The 20,521-nt window shown below is 39.5% G+C and overlaps 2 protein-coding genes across 2 annotated transcripts; both read right to left on the minus strand.

Moving 5' to 3' along the window:
• LOC139702558 (keratin-associated protein 9-6-like) lies at nt 1–537 on the minus strand. The gene has a single exon (XM_071604075.1). It carries the CDS (start codon nt 535–537, stop codon nt 1–3), a length of 537 nt encoding a protein of 178 aa, XP_071460176.1.
• Nucleotides 538–15,888: 15,351 nt separating this feature from the next.
• Nucleotides 15,889–16,365, minus strand: LOC114102023 (keratin-associated protein 9-2-like). The gene has a single exon (XM_027947264.2). The coding sequence runs from the start codon at nt 16,363–16,365 to the stop codon at nt 15,889–15,891; it is 477 nt and encodes a 158-aa protein (XP_027803065.1).
• Between the last annotated feature and the right edge of the window lie 4,156 nt (nt 16,366–20,521).

Raw genomic sequence — 20,521 nt, forward strand, 5'->3', positions numbered from 1 at the left:
TTAGCAGCAAGACTGGCAGCAGCTGGATCCGTAGCCCTGGCCTAGGCAACCAGGCAGGCAGACACAGGTGGGGTGGTAGCATCTCCTTGTGCAGTACACGGGTCCAGAGCAAACTGGCTGGCAGCAGCTGGACCCACAGCCACTGGACTCACAGCAGGAGTTGGACCCACTGCCACTAGACCCACAGCAGCTGGGCTGGCAGCAGCTGGACTCACAGCCACTAGACCTGCAGCAGCTGGGCTGGCAGCAAGGCTGGCAGCAGCTGGACACACAGCAGCAGGGCTGGCAGCAGGGTGTGCGGCAGCAGCTGGTCACACAGGTGGGCTTGAAGGTGGTCCTACAGCAGGTGGTTTGGCAGCAGGGCTGGCAGCAGCTGGAGCCACAGCTGGAGCCACAGCAGCTGGGCTGGCAGCAGGGTGTGCAGGAGCAGGTCACACAGGCTGGTTTCCAGCAGGTGGTCCTGCAGCAGGTGGTCCTGCAGCCGGTGGGCTGGCAGCAGGTGGGCTGGCAGCAAGGGGAGCAGCAACAGTCACTCATGATGGCAGGTATGGAAGATGGGATCCTGTTCACAGGTGAGTTTTTCTGATATGAAAAAGTCTGTTTTCTTGAGGCTTTTATACCCTAGACTCCCAATGTTGGGACCAATAAGAAGAACTTTTCCTTGTGTTTTCTTGTTGTTATTTTGGTCCCTGGTGAATTGTTAAGGAAGTTATTCTCTTTGTGTTTTGAACTTCATGAAAATTAGTTTTAATCTTTTTCCTAATTGGGAATGCTATTTATGAATGTTTCCCAGAAATGAAAAAGGCAGGATTCATCATCAGCATAATTTCCACTTATGTCATATCATCTGGTCAGGTGATCTTCCCACTGTCTTGAGGAGGGTTGGATTAGCTGTTCCTCTTGGGTCTGCTTCCTTTAGCTCCATGTTGATTGGGAAGTGCCATGAGGATTTAGGATTCTGACGTCTTTTTTCTGTGTTGCCATCTTGTAGGGTCCAAGACTGATCACCCAAGCAAGTCTGACTCAAGGCTACCACAAGGGTCCTAATCTATGGCAATCTGCTCTATGGCAACGTGTATATGGAATTTCCATCAGAGAGATTTGAGTAGAAAGCGATGGGCACAATTTTTTCATATGCAAATCAGCACCTTAGCAAGAAGATAGTGGCAGATTCCCTGCACAGGGATTCAGAAAGCATCAGTACATACCTGCTCATCTTGATTTTTCTGGCCTGCTCAGTGAGCTCAGATGAGATACCCCAACATACACATCCTTGCCTTTATACACTGAGAGAAACCGGTTCCATGTGATGAGTCTCCAGATATTTTTAATCCGTAACTCATACATTTTAACAAATGTGTTGACTTCTCTGCCATGATTTCTTAAACATTTTTCCTTTCCCATGGGAATGAGATTCCCATGAGATTGTCCTGCCACAGAGAAAGTGTGTCCCCAATATTTAGATGGTAGATAACATTAATATTTCAATATGGCACTATCAGTAGCATCTCCTGCTGACCCTTGATGATGTGAGCCTTCTGAATTTTACTGGAATGTACTCATGTTTTAAATTTACATTTCTTTGATGACTAATGTATAGTAAACATTTGTTACTTCTTTTTTCCTGTTTCCTGAGTGCTTGTTCAAGTCTTTTCACCATGTTTTTCTTGGTTGTCAGTTTCTTATTAATTTCATGGATTCTGGACATGTGCTTTGGATATGTAGCACATATCTATATACATATGTATTTTTAGTGTATATGCAGAGAGATAGTTATGTATAGAAATTGTATATGGGTGATAGATAAATATCTATGTATGTTGATTATTTATATATTTAACATATTTTATCCCATTCTGTATTATCTTCCCTTTTCACTCTTTTAATGCTGTCTTTGGATAATTAGAAGTTACTACTTTTAATATTTAATATTTTAATGATACGATTAATCAATTTTTCCTTAATTTGGCACATTAAATGTTTTGCTTAACAGGTCTTTCAGTAGCTCAATATCATGAAACTTCTCTTCTAAAAGCTTTACTGTTTTACCTTTTATACTTACATCTAAAATACAGCATTAATTAATTTTATGCAGTTTCTTTTTTTTTCTGAGGGAGAAAGTGCCATAGTAGATTTTTTCTTTTTTGTACTCAGGATTGAACCCAGAGGTAATTTACCAAGAAACCACATCCCCAGCCCATTTTACTTTTTATTTTGAGCCAGGGTCTGACTAAGTTGCTTAGGGTCTTGCTAAGTTGTTGAGGCTGGCCTTGAACTTGAGATCCTCTTTCCTCAGCCTCCAGAGTTGCTGGGATTACAGGCGTGTGCCGCTCTGACCCTTGCCATGGCAGGATTCTGATGCGTGCATTCTGTGTTTAACTGAAACTCTAATGTTCCCTTGTGTGGGGGTCATATAAAACGTAAAATAATATTATATAAAATTGAACATGTAAAATAGTATTATGCAGAACATGTGGCAATCAGATTCTTCCCTAGGGTTTGTTGGTTGTTGCTGTTTCTTTGTGATTATTCTTAACAAATTCTGTTAAGTTGATAATCTTTATCATTTGTAGTCACTGAAATTTCTTCTTGGCCAGGTAATAATTTGACAGAGATTTCCTTCAACATCTCAAATGAACACATGTTCCAGTCCTTGCTGAGGAGCCTTGAGCCCCTGTTGGGGTATGCTTCCAACACTCAGCCAGACAGCTGACGTCTCTGCCTTAGCTTTTACTTCCTACTTGCTCTCCAGAGCTTCACATCAGCCAGAGGTGAGAGCTCAGAGTTTCCTCAGATCTAACTTGAGCATGCAATCCCTTGCCACCTGTGCACAGCCTCCTAGATTCCCAGGGGTATGTCATCAAAGTCTCTGTGGACACCTCAACCTTCAGTTTTTCTTCTTAAGGTTTTAGTTATCTTACTCTTTCCCTAATCTCTATCCACCATCCTTGAGAAGATATGCTGTTAAACCATAGCCTCCCTTTGTTTAGAGCAAACGCATCCCAGATTTTCATACTTAGCAAGCTCTAAATTAGCTCAAATAAAGATAGCCTTGCAAAAATATATTCTGGAAAAACCACCAGACAGATCAAATAATGACACTTCTCTACGAATGGACTTAGCCCTGTTTTGTCCCTTTGGGTGGCTGTTAGACTGCCAGTTCTTGCCATGATGATAGACTGTTGGTTTTCAAGGGAGCTGTATGCTGGGTGAGATGGGAATGAAAATAGGGCAAGTTAAAACGTCACAAAGTCACTGTTCTTACAAAGGTGCAGACATTTTTTCCTGCATAATTGCTTCCCAGAGTATTTCAAACCTTGGTTAATTCCAGAGCACTTTAGTGCTAAGAGCCATAGCCAAGTAGGAACAAGGCATGGCATTTTTGGTTGAAAGGTGAAGCTAGCAAGCCATTGAGATGATAATGATTATGTTAAGATCTGCGTTTGATTGGATATTAGACCCCTGCTGTCCAACTCCGCCTGCTACTTTGGAGCTCTCATGGGGACTCCGGGGAGAGTTCCCATTGGTTGGGGAAGTGCGGTAGGAGGGATTTCCTGAGGAGGGATTTGCTGTTGGTGTGGTGTGTCCCGGGGGAAGGCCGTGTGCTTGGCATTCGCGGGAGTTTTGAAAATAAAGTCTGTTCCTGCTTGAGTAGCTCGTGATTTTGTGCCCAGCCAGACTGTGGCACTTTAGTGGCCCAGATCCACCCACACTGGCCTGCATGAGACCCAGGCTCACATTAGGCCCCGGTGCATCCTACCTCCTGCAGATACCGCAGGAGCCCAGCTTTGGTAACAGGACCACCCCTTCTGACCAGCAGACTACCACAGCCTGCAAGGGACTGAAATTATAGTTATCTTATATTAGACAAGATGCCAAAAACCTACATTGGAGAAAATATAGCTTCTTCAACTTATTAAGGAAGATTAGGCCCTAAGAAACTTAGTGAGACACTGCCTCAAAATAAAAAGTAAAATGGGCTGGGGACGTGGTTTATTGGTATATTACCTCTGGGTTCAATCCTGATTACAAAAAATAAAAGAAAGAAAGAAAGAAAAAATCTACTATGGTGCTGGGAAAACTGGAAGTCCATATGCAACAAAATGAAATTAAGCCCCTATCTCTCACAATGCACAAAACTCAACTCAAAATGGATCAAGGACCTAGGAATAAAACCAGAGACCCTGTATCTAACAGAAGAAAAAATAGGCCCTTATCTTCATCATGTGGGATTAGACCCCAGCTTCCTTAGTAAGACTTCTATAGCACAAGAATTAAAATCAATAATCAATATATGGGATGGATTCAAACTAAAAAATTTCTTCTCAGCAAAAGAAACAATCTGTGAGGTGAATAGAGTCTATACCTTGGGAGGAAATCTTTACCCCTTACACATCAGATAGAGCACTAATCTCTAGGTTATATAAAGAACTCTAAAAGATAAACAAAAATAACAAATGACCCAATGAATAAATGGGCCAAGGACCTGAACAGACACTTCTCAGAAGAGGATATACAATCAATCAACAAATATATGAAAAAATGTTCATCATCTCTATCAATTAGAGAAATGCAAATCAAAATTGCTCTAAGATATCATCTCACTCCAGTCAGAATGGCAGCTATTATGAAGACAAACAACGGTAAGTGTTAGCTAGGATGTGGGGAAAAAAGTATACTCATACATTGCTGGTGGGACTGCAAAATGGTGCAGCCAATATGGAAAACAGTATGGAGATTCCTTGGAAAACTGGGAATGGAACCTCCATTTGACCCAGCTATCCCTCTCCTCAGTCTATACCCAAAGGACTTAAAAACAGCATACTACAGGGTCACAGCCACTTCAATGTTTACAGCAGCACAATTCACAATAGCTAAACTATGGAATCAACCTAGATGCCCTTCAGTAGATGAATGGATAAAAAAATGTGGCATTTATACACAATGGAATATCACTCAGCAATAAAAGAGAATAAAATCATGGTATTTGCAGGCAAATGGATGGCGTTGGAGAAGATAATGCTAAGTGAAGTTAGCCAATCACCCCAAACAAATGTTTTCTCTGATATAAGGAGGCTGACTCATAGTGGGATAGTCAGGGGGAGCCTGGGAGGAATAGATAAACTCTAGATAAGGCAGAGGGGTGGGAGGGAAAGGGAGGGGGCAGGGGGTTAGAAATAATGGTGGAATGTGATGGTCATCATTATCTAAAGTACATGTATGAAGATATGAATTGGTGTATACAACCAGAGATATGAAAAATTGTGCTCTATATGTGTATTATGAATTGTAATGTGTTCTGCTATCATATATAAATTGAAAAAATTAATAAAAAATAAACAAATAAATAAAAATTGCTTTATATCATTTTTGCCAGTTTTCTCAATGTTTTCGTGGAGGAGAAAATTTTTGCAAGTCCTTACCAGCTGAGTTTACTCATGCACTCTATTTTTATAGATATTTGTATCAGAAGAATCCCTCCTAATCCTAGTCTTGTAAGTATTTTGTTTTAAATCACGCAAGGTGTGTTCAAAGTTGTCCCTAGGAAATGCTTATTTCCTTTTGTTAAGGTGTCCAATTTCATTGAATAAATTTCAGTTGATTTGCATTACTGATAGAAAACAAACCTACTTGGTTTTGTTGTATTGATCTTTGAATATCTAGGATTATTTTTGTTCATATTTTGTTTAGGAATTTTGCATCTCTGTGTCTTGCATGAGTCTTTTCCTCAAATTATATTAGACTCTTAAAACAAATTGGACATTATTTTCTCTTTGTAGAGTGTCTAGGGGAATTTTATCCTTTCTTCCTTGAAACTTTTATGTTTAGTAAAATGCACTGGTGGAAATGGTGGTGCCTTTGTGAAATATGTCTGTTTATGAGGAGGCAGCAAAAGGAGAGGATTAGCATTTATCATCATTAATTAAATTTCTTGTGTTTGTATAAAAATGTTTAGATTTTTCTATTTCTCATGCCAGTTTTAATACATTTTTTCCCCCAAGGAAATTACTAACTTGAGGGCAATTAAAAATTTTGGTATGAAGTTTTTTTTTTAATATGGTTAAATGTGCTTTTTTTTTTTTTTTTTAAAAAATAGCTTATAGCTTTATTAAGGAAACATCTCAGCTTTTTACACTTTATCTCTTGGAATCTTGGTTTCTTTTACTATTGTGGAATATAAGACTATGTCCCATTATTATTTGTGATATCAGTTACAAATTCTACTCTCCATTTTTCTAGAATAGCATTGCCATGGCTTACTGATTTTTTAAAAAAAATTTTTCATGGAACCAACTGCCACAGTCTGGCTGGGCACAAATGCTGCAGTCTGGCTGGGCACACAATCACGAGCCACCACACAGCTTGTAGATTCAAACAGCAACTCTTTATTCCCAAACTCACACCAGCCGTCTACAATCACGTTCTGGGGAAATCCACGTTCTCTGCCCAAATCCACTTCCACTGGGCTTCTGTCTCCCAAAAAATACTGTCTGAATCCTGTGAGAACTCAAGGGGAACTCAGGCAGCAGGATACGCCCTATTCCCAGCAGGAATAATCTTAAACCTGGAATGCCCTAAACCCGATTATCCTAAACCGGGAACACCCTAATCCGCCCTGGTCCTTGAGCAAGGTCACCTACTTGCAATGTCACTGCAAAATGTCCTATTTCCACGAGTCCTTCCACTAAGCAACATGGGGTACGCTGGCAAGGAAATTGTCATACCTACTTGGCTAATGGCTCCCAGCAACCAACACTATTCTAAAGAACTGCAGAAACATGAGATACTCAAGGACAATTGTCTCCACCAGAAGAGACCCTACACATCCAATAATAAAGATCACTCAGCTAGAGTTAGGTGAGTGTCTCGTGAGTGCCAGGTGAGTGTCTCGCTTCCTTCAGGTGTTAATCTATAACCTCAGAGTAACCTATTATATTTGGTATATTAAAGATTATTTTCTTACTTAAATTTCATCTACCCTGAGCCTCCTACATTTTTCCCTGACATTAATGGTGCTGTTTCTTGTTAAATGCACTGATGGCTATCCTAAGATGATATAGGTATTGCCTATAACACATCCTAAAAATGCTATTGCTACACCACTTACATTTTCATGTACAGTATCCCTGGCATTGGTTTGCAGCTAATATGAGATAAGGGTTAACTTTTATCCACTGACCCAGATGGATTTCCTATTGTTCTGGCACCAATTGAAAAGACCAGCCTCTAACTTTGCTGCCAACAACTCTTTTCACATGAGTAACTCCCTTTCTGACCTCACTGTTGTAGGTAAACTAAAACTAGGGAGAAAAAAGGCACCAAAAGCCAAACTCACCTCCTTTAACATCCTTTCTTTCTCAGATCTTTCATCATAATTTCATATAGTCTTTGTAGCTTTCCAATTAATTGATTTAAAAAATTAAAATTTCAAAGATTTTAGGGTTGTTATCTCAACCGCGCAACCAGCACGCTAGCTTCATACTAGAGGTTCAAAGCATAGAAGTTAACTAGTGAGATCTAAATAAACACACAAAACTCAATTTCCCTTTTTCTTTGACCAGGTCTGAGACAGCCCTCCCCTCTGGCTCCTGCCTCGAGCCACCCCCTCCCCTCTGGCTCCTGCCTCGAGCCACCCGGTGGGGCAGCGAGGTTACACAAGACTAACAGGAGAGAGAGAGGCAGGGCACGCCAGAGAGTGGCCTTTTATTGGGGAACAAGAAATTCAGGGGAAAATTCCATCCAATGAAGTTTGAGGGGGACAGCATTCCAAGGTCAGGGTCAGTGATTGGTCTCAGGGTCAATGGTCCGTCACACCCCCACACGGATGGGCTCTCGCACCTAGAAAGGGTGGGGATTAGTTCTGACACAGTTTAGCCAGAACGCCTCACACCCAATCAGGGAGGTGCCCAATCATGTGCGAGAATGGCTTCCCACAGTTATCAATTGAATCTCTGTAGTGAACCACCTAATAGTATCTCCTCTAGAATTTAACTACTGCTCTTTTTGAGCAGACAGGAAATTAGGCAAGTGAAAAGGAAGGGAACAGAGAACTGAAAGGAGAACATCTTAAGAACAACCCAGGACAAAGCCAACCCTTTTAGGAAAATACCTCTGTCCCAATTATGAACCCTAACTCATTTGCAATCCTTCACACAAACTGAAGTGTACCCTGGGATAGATAGCATAAGCTTGGAGTTTCTTGCTGTATGACTTCTCACAGGTTAATTATTCATTCATTCATTTTTGCAAATGCATTCATCCCTCTGTATCTGTGAAGGATTGGTTCCAAAGCCCCTCAAGGATACCAAAGTCTTTGGATGCTCAGTTCCTTTATAAAAAACTAGCATAATTGCATATTGCCTATGCATATCCTCCCATATATTTTAAGTCATCTTTAGATAGAATATCTGATAGAATGTATTTTTGTTTTGTTTTTGCAATGTTGGGCATAGAACCCAGGCCTCACACATGTTAGGCAAGTGTTCTAATGCTGAGCTACCCTCAGCATCCCCAGTATCTAACAGAATGTAAATACTGTGTAAATAGTTGTTCTACTATATTATTTAGGGAATAATCACAAGAAAAAGATGTGTTCAGTAGAGTTGCATTCTTTTCTGAGCATTTTTGAATCCATGGATGGCAACTGAAGACGGATGTGGAGAACCAACTATATTTATCAAGTGATCATTTTGTGCCAATAAGAGGATGAATAGTGAAACACAAGACCTAATATGTTAAACAGGAATTAGTGATTTTCCTTCAAAGGTATATTATAGCAATGCAGAGCTCAGACTGCAGGGAAGCTGACAGATGCGTATCTTATTTTATCCCTTATTAAACTTATAGCTTTAACAACTCTTGATTTGCATTTTCCTGTATACTAACCACGTTGTATATGTCTTCATTGGTTTATTTGCCATATATACTTATCTCAATATGGAATTTCTAATAGGTTGGGGTTTTCACTTGCTATTTTTCTATTGGGTTTTATGTATTTTCTAAGAAACTGATTTGTAGGACTTTTTTTTCCCCCTTAATAGCAATCCTGTGCTGATATGTGTATTACTAAAACTATTCCACAATTTGTAATTTGTTTTTATTTTTATTAGTGTCTTTTAATTAACCTAAATTTTATATGTTAACATAATCAAGTTTAGCAATAATTTCTACTAGAGATAACTGACTTTATTTTCTTGGTGATGAAGTTGTTTCTATCTCAAGGTTTAAAATTTATTTATCTATACTTTTTTTTTCCTACGAATTTTGAAGTTTTTGAGTCAGTTTCAAGACTTTAATCCATCTGGACTATATTTTAATACATGTGTAACGGTGACCCAGTTTCATGTTTAGAGCTGTGTTTATTGAACATTTTCTGGAAAATCATAAATTCACAATAATATTTAAACTAGTTTTTTTTCTTGATCAGTGTTATCAGAAATTTATATTTTTGATAAAGATTTTTCGAGGTGCCAACTTTTGATTTTGTGACTTTTTTTCACTTTATATTTTCTAGTTCATTTATTTCCATTCTCATTTATACCTCTCTTTACTCTTTGTGTTTAGGGCTTTTATTTTTTCTTTGTTACTCATTTTTTTCCCCTAGCTTTATAAGAGGAAATGCTATGTTAATTAATTTTCATTTAATTTTTTTCTAATGCAAATATTTAGAGGCTATAGGGTTCCCTCAACATGCCATGTTTGCGGTATCCTTTACATTTTGATTCACAGTGCTTTCATTACCATTCATTTTCTCAGGTGTTTTTATTTTCATTATAAAATCCTTAATTTTGGTATTCCAAGTCAGTAGTTCTTTCCTTAACTCTATCTAGCTTCTGATTTACTTTTTGTTTTTGTGGGGAGGGCACAGAGGATTGAACTCAGGGACTCTTGACTACTGAGCCACATCCCCAGCCCTATTTTGTATTGTATTTAAGCAATTCACGGTCTCACTGAGTTGCTTAGTGCCTTGCTTTTGCTGAGGCTGGCTTTGAACTCACAATCCTCTTGCCTCAGCCTCCCTAGCTGCTGGGATTACAGGCATGCACCACTGCACCTGGCTATGATTTACTTTTTTATTTACACCAAACACTCCATTTGGTTGTTTTTATGATTTTTTAAATCTTTTTAAGAAAGAATTGAATAACAGCTATTTTATGATGTGAAAGAAATATGAAATGTGGAAATCAAGCCAGCCAGCCACTGCCTCTACATCCAGGAAGTTTAAGTGTTGGAAGGAAATAAAAAGTGTCTCTCAAATGAAACAACAACAACAACAACAAAACAGCTTCCAGATGGACCCAGTTTTCTGTGGTGCATGTTGGAGGGATTTTGATTTTTAAGCCTTCAGAGAAGTTATATCAGGAAGTGATGAGGTTAGTCAAAGCTGGAAATCTACACGTAAAGCACTCCAATAGCCTGAGCTGAGCTATGAGAAGATACTGAACCAGAAAACAAAGAAAATGAAACTCCATAAATAGTCTTAGAACCCTTAAATGTTTTAATTTCTTTAATTTCAGAATGTTCTTCATGTCTGGGAATCTTTATAAAAATGTTCATTTTGTAGAACTAAGCATACTTTCCATTTATGAATTTCCTCTTGAAATTTCCAAATAGGTTAGTTCTGAATATGTCAAAGTTCTTGTAAGCAGAATAATGATCCCTCTATGATGTGCAGGTCCTCATCTCCTGTGAATGTGTCCTCTGAAAGTCTGGGGGCTTTGCAGATGAGATTAAGTATCATTTTTTTTATTCCCCTCTCCCCACCTTATTGCGGGTTAACTTTCACATATCAGAGAAAACATTCAACCTTTGGTTTTGGGGGATTGGCTTATTTCACACAGCATGATAATCTCCAGATCCAGCCATTTACCAGCAAATGTCATGAAGTCATTCTTCTTTATGACTGAGTAATACCCATTGTGTAATAGGGCATTAATATTCAGGATAGACAAAGAACTCAAAAAACATAACACCAACCCTCCCCTCAAATAACCCAATCAATAAATGGGAAAAGGAACTAAATGGATACTTTTCAAAAAAAGAAATAGAACAGACAACAAATACATGAAAAAATGTTCAACATGTCTAGCCATTAGCAAATGAAAATGAAAACTACACTGAGATTTTATCTCCAGTCAGAATGGCATTTATCAAGAATACAAGTAACAATAAATGTTGGCGAGGATGTAGGGAAAATAGTACACTCACACATTGTTGCTAGGACTGCAAATTGCTGCAACCACTCTGGAAAGCAGTATAGAGTTTCCTGAAAAAAAAAAAAAAAAGAAATAGGGGCTGGGTTGTGGCTCAGTGGTAGGGTGCTTGCCTGACACTTGTGAGGTACTGGGTTCGATCCTCAGCACCACATACCAATAAATAAATAAAATTACCAAAAAAAATAGAAATGGAACCACTATTTGACCCAGTTATCCCACTCCTCGGTTTATACCCAAAGGAGAGTAAGTATCTTAAAGGGAATGGTTGTTATGAACTGTATGGGCACACCCAATGTAAATGTAAGAGTCCTTATTAGGAAAAGAGGGAAATAGGAAGAGTGAGTGATATGGTGATGGAAACAGAAATCAAAATAATACAGGGTCATTTGCCAAGGAATGGGAGCAGTTCAGTTTCTAAGTTAGAAGTGGCAAGGGCATGAATTTTCCCTGTGTACCTAGAGAAGACATACATTCCTGCCCACACTTGAATTTGAGCCAAGTGAGACTCATGTTGGATTTTGACTTCCAGGACTTTAAGATAATAAATTTATGTTGTTTAGGATGCCAAATTTTACTGTGGTCATTTGTTACAGCAGTAATAGGAAACAAATACCCTTTTTTTAATCCTATGCCTGAACTTGACCTTGATGTGACTTTCCATCATGCCTTTCTAAGGGCTCTCTTATGTTTCCAGAAGTTAAACTATCTAGGCAGTTACAGAGTTTGAGTTTGGAGTCAAATATACCTACCCTCTGAAAATGTATAACCAAATCCCAAAGGGCTCTTTTCAGAATCCATGTTGAGGGGAGAATTCCAAGGACCAATTCTCCTGATTTAAACAAAAACAAAAACAAAAAACCCTGTATTTTCTCTACTTTGAAAAGAGTTGAAAAAATAAGGAAAATTATCTGCAATTAACCCAGGCATTTCCCACAGTATATTTTAGGTTTTGCTTTACATTCAGTTCAAATCACAGGAAAAAATTTAACTGCTCAACTCTCTGAGGGAGAATTGTGAAAAAGAGAGTAGTAGGGCTGGGGTTGTGGCTCAGTGGTAGTGAAAAACCAGCCTCTACCTCAGAGCAAAGCCTGTCCAAGGAAGGGACATCACCTTTGTCCTTGGAAAAACCCACAGAGTACTCCTAGGCACGTTCCCACCCTGCTAAGTTGTTTATCTACAAATAACAGGAGAGATCTGCTGCGCCAGGTGTCCCAGACTCAGTCAGGCTAGGTGGGGATCCATAGCAACCCCCTAGAAGCCACCAATCAGCATGAGACAGGGAAATACCTGGGATGCCAGATTACCCTCCCAGTAGTTTGTGGTGGTTGATAACATATTGGGAAACCATGTAGTTCAGCACGTACACCCCTCTTGGCTTAAACCAATCAGTTCAAATGAATACCCCTTTTGTACTGACCAATCACCCCTAGCCAACTTGTTCCCGCCAGTGAATGTGCTAATCATGTTTTAGAGTTGTTATTTGATTTTCTTGCGGTGTGTGATGATTTGCTAAGAGATGCTATGATGTATGTGAAGTCCCTGCCCTCTCCAAAAAATGTATAAAACTGCTGCAAACCCTGGGCTCGGGGCCTCTCAGCGTCACCAGTTGCTGTGTATGCGCGCGGAGGACCGAGCTAGCTCGCAATAAACACCTCTTTGCTGCTTACATCGATCTTGGGTCTCTGGTGGTCTTTTGAGGGTCCCGAATCCGAGCATAACAGTAGAGCACTTGTCTTGCATGTGTGAGGCACCTGGTTTGATCCTCAGCACCACATAAAAATATATAAATAAAATAAAATTATCATGTCCATCTACAACTAAAAAATATATAGAAAAGAAAAAGAAAGTGGGGGAATACTTGACAAGCTGGTAATGTCAAGACTGTCATCTGGTGAACAAAAGTAATAATGATCAGTGCAACTTTCTGGAGAAATCTGTCACTGAATTTTATAGTTAGTTTCTGGACACAAGACATGTAGGAGATAGGACAACTGAGTTATTCAAAATATAATTTAAAACATCATAAACTCAATAGATATTTTTGACATAAATTAGCCAAAGTAAAATATAAAATTTGCTTCTGGGTCCTCACGAAGCAATGGCATAAGTGAGGTGGGTTACAAGTTGGGGTCTGTGTCTGGTGTTTTTCACAAGACTGAAGGTAAAGTCAATAATATTTGCCTTTTTAAAATGAGGTTGAAGGAATCAGAAACAATGAATGCAAAACCACATTCAAAGGTTATGCAATTTACTAAAACTTTATTGCAGATATTGTTTAAGCACATGTAGGTTTTTAATGGGAAGGAACACCATAGAAAGGTCAAGTTTGTGAACTTGGTATAAGGAAAAGCACCAAAATAAATGCCGATAGTGTTGAGCAGAACTTCCTGGGATGATGTGCTGCACTCTGTGTCTTCTCTTCCCACGGATGAGATAGATTGCAAGATGTCTGTGACTGAAACTCTTCTATATTCAGTCCTTTAAATTCCCTGATCTGCCTCCTTTAACAGAAACCACACAGAACAAACTTCTGGGTTGTGATGCAGGTCTGTTATGGTTAGATGTTTGGACACTGCCTACAGGAACCCCCTAGAGCACTATCTGAGAAATCCACAGAACTGCTGTACCCTGATCTATTAAGTGTGTGGAAGAAACTCTGCTCTTCTCAAAGATGTGGCCCTAGTCATTTACTTGTTTCTATCTTTTTCTTATTTTTCCTTTCCTGTAGGAGTATTAGCCTTCACATCACTAAATGCTTCAGTTCCCTGTTTTTCATTTTCTCTCTTACAAAGTCTGGTGTTTCCTCTTTTATCAGGGCTCTCAAACCTATGAGGCTCCTAATAGTACCTTTTCCTTTCTCTCTCTCCTCACAATCTTTCTTACCCCTGAAACTCAGGCTTTCATTTCCCTCCGTTGATTGGTCCTTCCCTCCCCAAGCTCAGGGAGCTTTTTTTTTTGTGAAAACTCAAAGGCTGATATGCCTACTACACTTTTACCTTGAGTCCCCAGATTTGTCCCCATTACTTAATTTCCTTTAAAATGTTTTTACCTGGAAACAAATGGTCTCTCAAAGTCTGAGTGCAAATGAAATGTGTCCAGTGTTTCACAGTCATGACTTACTCCCATAGGTGAGCAGAAGAATGAGGACTTACAAGAATTCCATTTTCATGACATCAGTAAACTAATTCTAAGTGAGCTTCTCACATCAGAGTCCCAGGACAGTGACAGGAACACAGTATGTAATCAAAATTAGTTAAAGGAGTTCACCAGAGGCTGCACAGAGCCCAAAGCAATAAAAGATTCACATCATTTACTAGATTTACTAGGGTACTTAAAACCAGCTGTTGCTTGTAAGATGTGGATACTGGTTGCCATACTGTAGGGAATGAATTTGAGAAGAGATTAGTTAATAGAAAGTGATCTGCAAATGCAAGAAAATGGTGTTTTCATTGTCAGGGAACAACTTAAATTTCACATCTTCCTAGTGCTCAGTCCCCAGTGTCATTTCTGCTTATACTAAGCTGTACATATGACTGCACCAGAACTGGAATCAGAAAGCCCGGATCCTGGACCTGATTCTGTCCAGCTTTAGGTATATGACATTTTGCCAAGTCATTTTACTCATCTTGGTTCTGCCCAAGTTTGGGACCATTGTGTGACTTAGATAAGGTAACACACGTGAAATGCAAAACAATCACAGAAACAAAACAAAATATAGGAAGTAAAACAATGAAGATTTTATTAAGAAGCCAATTGTCAACTAACATGACAAAACAGAGTTGTCATGAAAGCATTGCAAAATGAGTCATCAAAACAAAATGATTGGTATGTATCATCACAAAGACCTAATGAGAAAGTTAGTTCTGAGTGTTTTCTTTATAATTTAAAATTTTTTCTTAGCTTAAAAAGTCAATAATCACATCGATGTTCATAGCAGCACAATTCACAATAGCAAGACTGTGGAACCAACCTAGATGCCCTTCAATAGACGAATGGATGAAAAAATGTGGCATTTATACACAATGGAGTATTACTCTGCATTAAAAAATGACAAAATCATAGAATTTGCAGGGAAATGGATGGCATTAGAGCAGATTATGCTAAGTGAAGCTAGCCAATCCCTAAAAAACAAATGCCAAATGTCTTCTTTGATATAAGGAGAGTAACTAAGAACAGAGTAGGGACGAAGAGCAGGAGAAGATTAACATTTAACAGGGATGAGAGGTGGGAGGGAAAGGGAGAGAGAAGGGAAATTGCTTGGAAATGGAAGGAGACCCTCAGGGTTATACAGTGGAGGGGGTAGAGAGAGAGGAGAGGAGGGGAGGGGAGAGGTGGGGAGGGGGGATGGTGGAGGATGGGAAAGGCAGCGGAGCACAACAGACACTAGTATGGCAATATGTAAATCAATGGATGTGTAAGTAAAGACTGAGACCATGGATCCAGATCAAGAAGAGATGACATTGACAAGCAGCAAACTAAATGAAGAGAATATCAAAAGTAGATAAGACTGTACTTGCTGAGGAAGCTCAGAATCTGTTAGCAGGATGATGACGGTTTGATGACAGTATGGGCATTACTAGTAGAGAAAGGGGAGTGGGTTTGCCATATTATGGTATATGGCAGATCTGATAATGCAAAGTGGGGCAGGCAAGCAGGGTCTGTGATAAATTGATCAACAACTGCAAGACTGGCAGCAGCTGGATCCGTAGCCCTGGCCTAGGCAACCAGGCAGGCAGACACAGGTGGGGTGGTAGCATCTCCTTGTGCAGTACACGGGTCCAGAGCAAACTGGCTGGCAGCAGCTGGACCCACAGCCACTGGACCCACAGCCGCTAGACCCACAGCAGCTGGGCTGGCAGCAAGGCTGGCAGCAGCTGGACACACAGCAGCAGGGCTGGCAGCAGGGTGTGCGGCAGCAGCTGGTCACACAGGTGGGCTTGAAGGTGGTCCTGCAGCAGGTGGTTTGGCAGCAGGGCTGGCAGCAGCTGGAGCCACAGCTGGAGCCACAGCAGCTGGGCTGGCAGCAGGGTGTGCAGGAGCAGGTCACACAGGCTGGTTTCCAGCAGGTGGTCCTGCAGCAGGTGGTCCTGCAGCCGGTGGGCTGGCAGCAGGTGGGCTGGCAGCAAGGGGAGCAGCAGCAGTCACTCATGGTGGCAGGTGTGGAGGGTGGATCCTGTTCACAGGAGACTTTCCTAGAATCTGATGTTTTCTTTGCTTTTGCACCTTTTATACATGGTACCCCAAACTTGGAACCAATGAGCAGAACTTGTCTTTGTTATTGTTTATGCCAATTATACTAATCTATTGGGAAATGCTCCAAAGAGGAAGGTGTTCCTTAAGTATAATGAATTTTATTTGAGTAAGTGATGTTTGCTTTTCTAATGGGTAAATAGCCAGTCAAAACTATTTTCCTGAAATGAGAAATTGGTCATCATTTTCTGCATCAGTTAAACACTAATTCTCACTTTATTTATTTATATATTTTAATTAATAAATGATTTTGCAGTGCTGGGAATCACACGTGCTAGGTAAGCACTGTACCACGAAGCTACACTCCCAGCCCTAAGCCTCAGTTTTAAAATCAAATGTAGTATTTGGTCACCTAACAGTTCCAGCTTAGCTTGGTGAGAGGTCAGAACCATTTCCATTCTCCATCTGTTTTCCCTGGGTGCAACTTTGAGAAGCAGTTCTGTAGAGAAGGTGGTGTTGATGAGTCACAGAGATGAGTAAAAACCAAGTTTAGGGAGACTGCAGATACTATCTGTAATGTAGAAACTAGTATAAAAGATTTATCCTCTTGCTCTAAATGATAATGTAACCTGGGTAAGTATATAAAATGAATGTTAGCAGGTTTTGAACAGTAATCAGCTTTATGCTGTGACCCTTGAAGCACATAACTACATGAAGTAAGACCTAACTAGTAATTCACCCATCCATTCCCTTATGGAAAAGTTTAAAATTCCAAATACATCCTGTAGGAAACGTTGAGTGGTTAACTCATGCAAAACACCTGTGCATCTCTTAAGAAGGTAACTGTGGGAAACCATCTGTGAAATACATGAGGATCTTCTCAGCATGGCCAGGGAGAAATAGGCCTGGCATTGGGAACTTTCTGTGAGTCTCCCACGGAAATAGATTGCCCAATGCACGTGAACTTTTCTTTGGCTCTACTAGGAAGGTTCCTCGTAGTAGCTCCAGAGACGGGCGTAAACCATTAGGAACTGAGCAGCCCACCTTTAACCTTTTGGGGAAGAACATTCTATAGAATCTCTTTGATGTTTCCCAATATAAATAAAGCAGGCACAGGGCCATTTTGTCTGGAAGCTTGATCTGTCTGATCAGCTTGCCCGTCCTGCCCCTTATTTTGAAACTACTGTGTTCTGTGGGTTTTTTTTCCACCATTCTATTTTTCCCAGCTTTTATTTCTCAGTCAGCCCATTCCACCATGAGGACCCCATTCTCACTGCCCGTGCAGGCAGGAGGTGACCACAGTTAGAACCCCTTAATTTTCCCCTACAGCTATATGAGCCCTGGCACTGGGTCTCTTCATGATTCAGCTTTTCATCAGAAGATCTAGGTTCTTCTACCTGGGAACCAACCTAACACCCAGGTTCCCTTTGAATAGTGTGTCCTTCCTTCTCATTTTCTTCTTCCTGCCATTTCCCTCCTTTCCATGTAAACTCTGTGTTTGATTTTCCTTTAGCTTGTTTGTCTTAATCTCACAGGACACCAGGATTTGTTTTATTTCCTTTTGACCCAGAGAATATGATGGGATCAAAAATGTATACGCCCATTGCAAGGTTGCCTTAATTCTCAAGACAGTGTACAAATTTATCTTACTCTTACAATATTCATGTCAGGAAACTAAATTGCCTCAAAGATCGTGTTTTAGTTAGCGTTTGTGCTGCTATGACCAAAAAAACCTGACATGGATTTTCAGAGGAGGAAAAGTTTATTTGGGGCTCACGGTTTCAGAGGGGTCAGTGCATAGACAGCTAGCTCCATTCTTCATGCCTGAGATGAGGCAGAGCATCATGGCAGAAGTGCATGGTGGGGGAAACCAACTGGGAACATGGCAGCAGGAAGGGGACATGGGTGGGAGGCGCTTTGCTTAACAAGGACAAAATGAATGCACCAAGGGCACATCTGGGAACTTCCTCCTCCATTCACTCTCTATCTGCCTACTGTTACCACCTGTTCATCCCTATCGGGGATTAATGCACTGGTTAGATCAAGACTCTCATAACCTAACCATATCACCTCCAAACTGTCCTATATTGTCTCACACAGTATTTTTTAGCTGATACGTCATGCCTAAACCATAATAGATGGGGAGCCCAGGAAATATGGCTCAACCTGATGTGTTTTACAAGGGTGATTCTTAATACCCAATTCTGCTAAAATGAATGAAATTGTACCGAGAGGCCAATTCCATGACATCAAAGAACAGATTCCTCTAGGGAAGGGCCGTGCCAGAAACATGAACAGTGTTCATATTATTTGCTGGTGACTAATTGTGGTTGATTTGATCAGAAAAGAGAAGATGTTAGTTTCCTTTCATTGATAAACCCTTGAAGGAGGTCCTTATTGGTCAGAGGTGTGAAGAGTATTTGAAAAAAGCTTTGTAGAAAGAAATAAGTTTGTGGACCCTGCACCTAATAGAAGAAACAGTAGGCCCAAATCTTCACCATGTCTGCCTAGGAACTTTCCTGTTATAAGCACTTGAACTATATTCAAACTAAATGTGAGAAATCAAACACACACCCGCAATGCCCCCCACCTGGACTTTTCAACACAGGAGAAAATGGGAAAACCACAATCATAACAGAAACCCTAACACACTATTGCAAAAAACTGGTCATGTTAAGAAGAAAAATAAACAAGGATATTATCAATATCGATGCAGTGGATATTTATATACCACCTTATGCCTAACAAATTGAGTTTCCATAATTATCATAGACCCTCAGAATATTTACAAAATATATCAGGCTACAGAGAAAATCACAACAGCAGGAATAATGAAAGGCTTTTTCTGTTACCAAAATGCAATGAAATCAAATGTGAATAACAAGAAAACAGCACAATTGAACATTTTCTTTATTTCCCTTCTCCCCTCTCCCATAAATAATCCATGTAAAAACAGTCAGGTTTTTAAAAACACTCAGGTATTCCAATAATCTAAATGGAAAGTTGGTGCCTGCCTGGGAATAGGGAGGATATAAAGTAAGGTCACTTCATTTTTTAAAAAAAATTAAATTAATTTTAACTTTTTAAAAAATTTCAAGACTAGTTCAAAGAGCTTTTGTTTCCTTTGAAAAAAATGATGCTCCGTAACTTCCACACACTGTATTTCTTTCATTAAGAACAGTCTCTTCCATAAGCAAAGTGGAACTTAAAATCAAGCTTTTGCTCTCATAAACAATGCTACGAGAACTCATGGATTAGTACACATGTATGCTGTTCAACACATTTCTAGAAGGGAAGTTGCTCAATCAAAAGTTATGCACATTTGAAACTCTAATAAATCAAGATATCATTGAATTTAATATAAGATACTCTTCAGATGCTATGGAATTTAAGCTAAATTATCATCTGAAGAAGTTGCCCCTGTTTAGACCCTTGCCATCTCAGTGAAAATGTATTTCCTTATAACATCATGAATTCATTAAAGTTTTAAAACTTAAATATTTTATATTTTTCATTACAAATAACAGCAATTCACTGAGGTATCTCCAGAGCTTAAGGCAGGACCTGCGCAAACTGTATGTAGGCAGAAGATGGTTTATAATGAATAAAGTGTTCAATTAAACATTTTAAACATTGTGATAGACTGGATAGCTTTCAAAAGTTCAAAAGACATTTAAATATCTCTCTCTCTCTCTTTCTCTCTCTCTCTTTAATGAAATGACTGAATGTTCTTTATTCAATTTTCTATTTGGGTTTTTATTTGTTTTTTTCCATATTGGGTTATACCAGGCATTCACCCATTTTCTGTTAAATTAGTTACTGTACTTGTTATTTATTCCCTGTTTATGTTTTAGATGTTTTACATTTTGTTTACTTTGTAAAAACAGGTATTTAAAACTTTTCTGTTTTAAAATTTTCCAATATTTTTCTTCATTGCTATTAACTTTTTTTTTCTGTAGTAGAAAAGCCATTCTATTTTAAACATCTTAATTTTTCCCCAATTTTTCTTCTAGTACTTTCATAGTTTATTTTATTTTCTTAAAAGAACCTTTAGAAAATGAGAAACTCTTCCACTAGAGGATTGGTATGAGACACAGACTTCAGGATGACACACA

Source organism: Marmota flaviventris, chromosome 17 (assembly GCF_047511675.1).
Source record: "Marmota flaviventris isolate mMarFla1 chromosome 17, mMarFla1.hap1, whole genome shotgun sequence".
Classification (NCBI taxonomy): domain Eukaryota; kingdom Metazoa; phylum Chordata; class Mammalia; order Rodentia; family Sciuridae; genus Marmota; species Marmota flaviventris.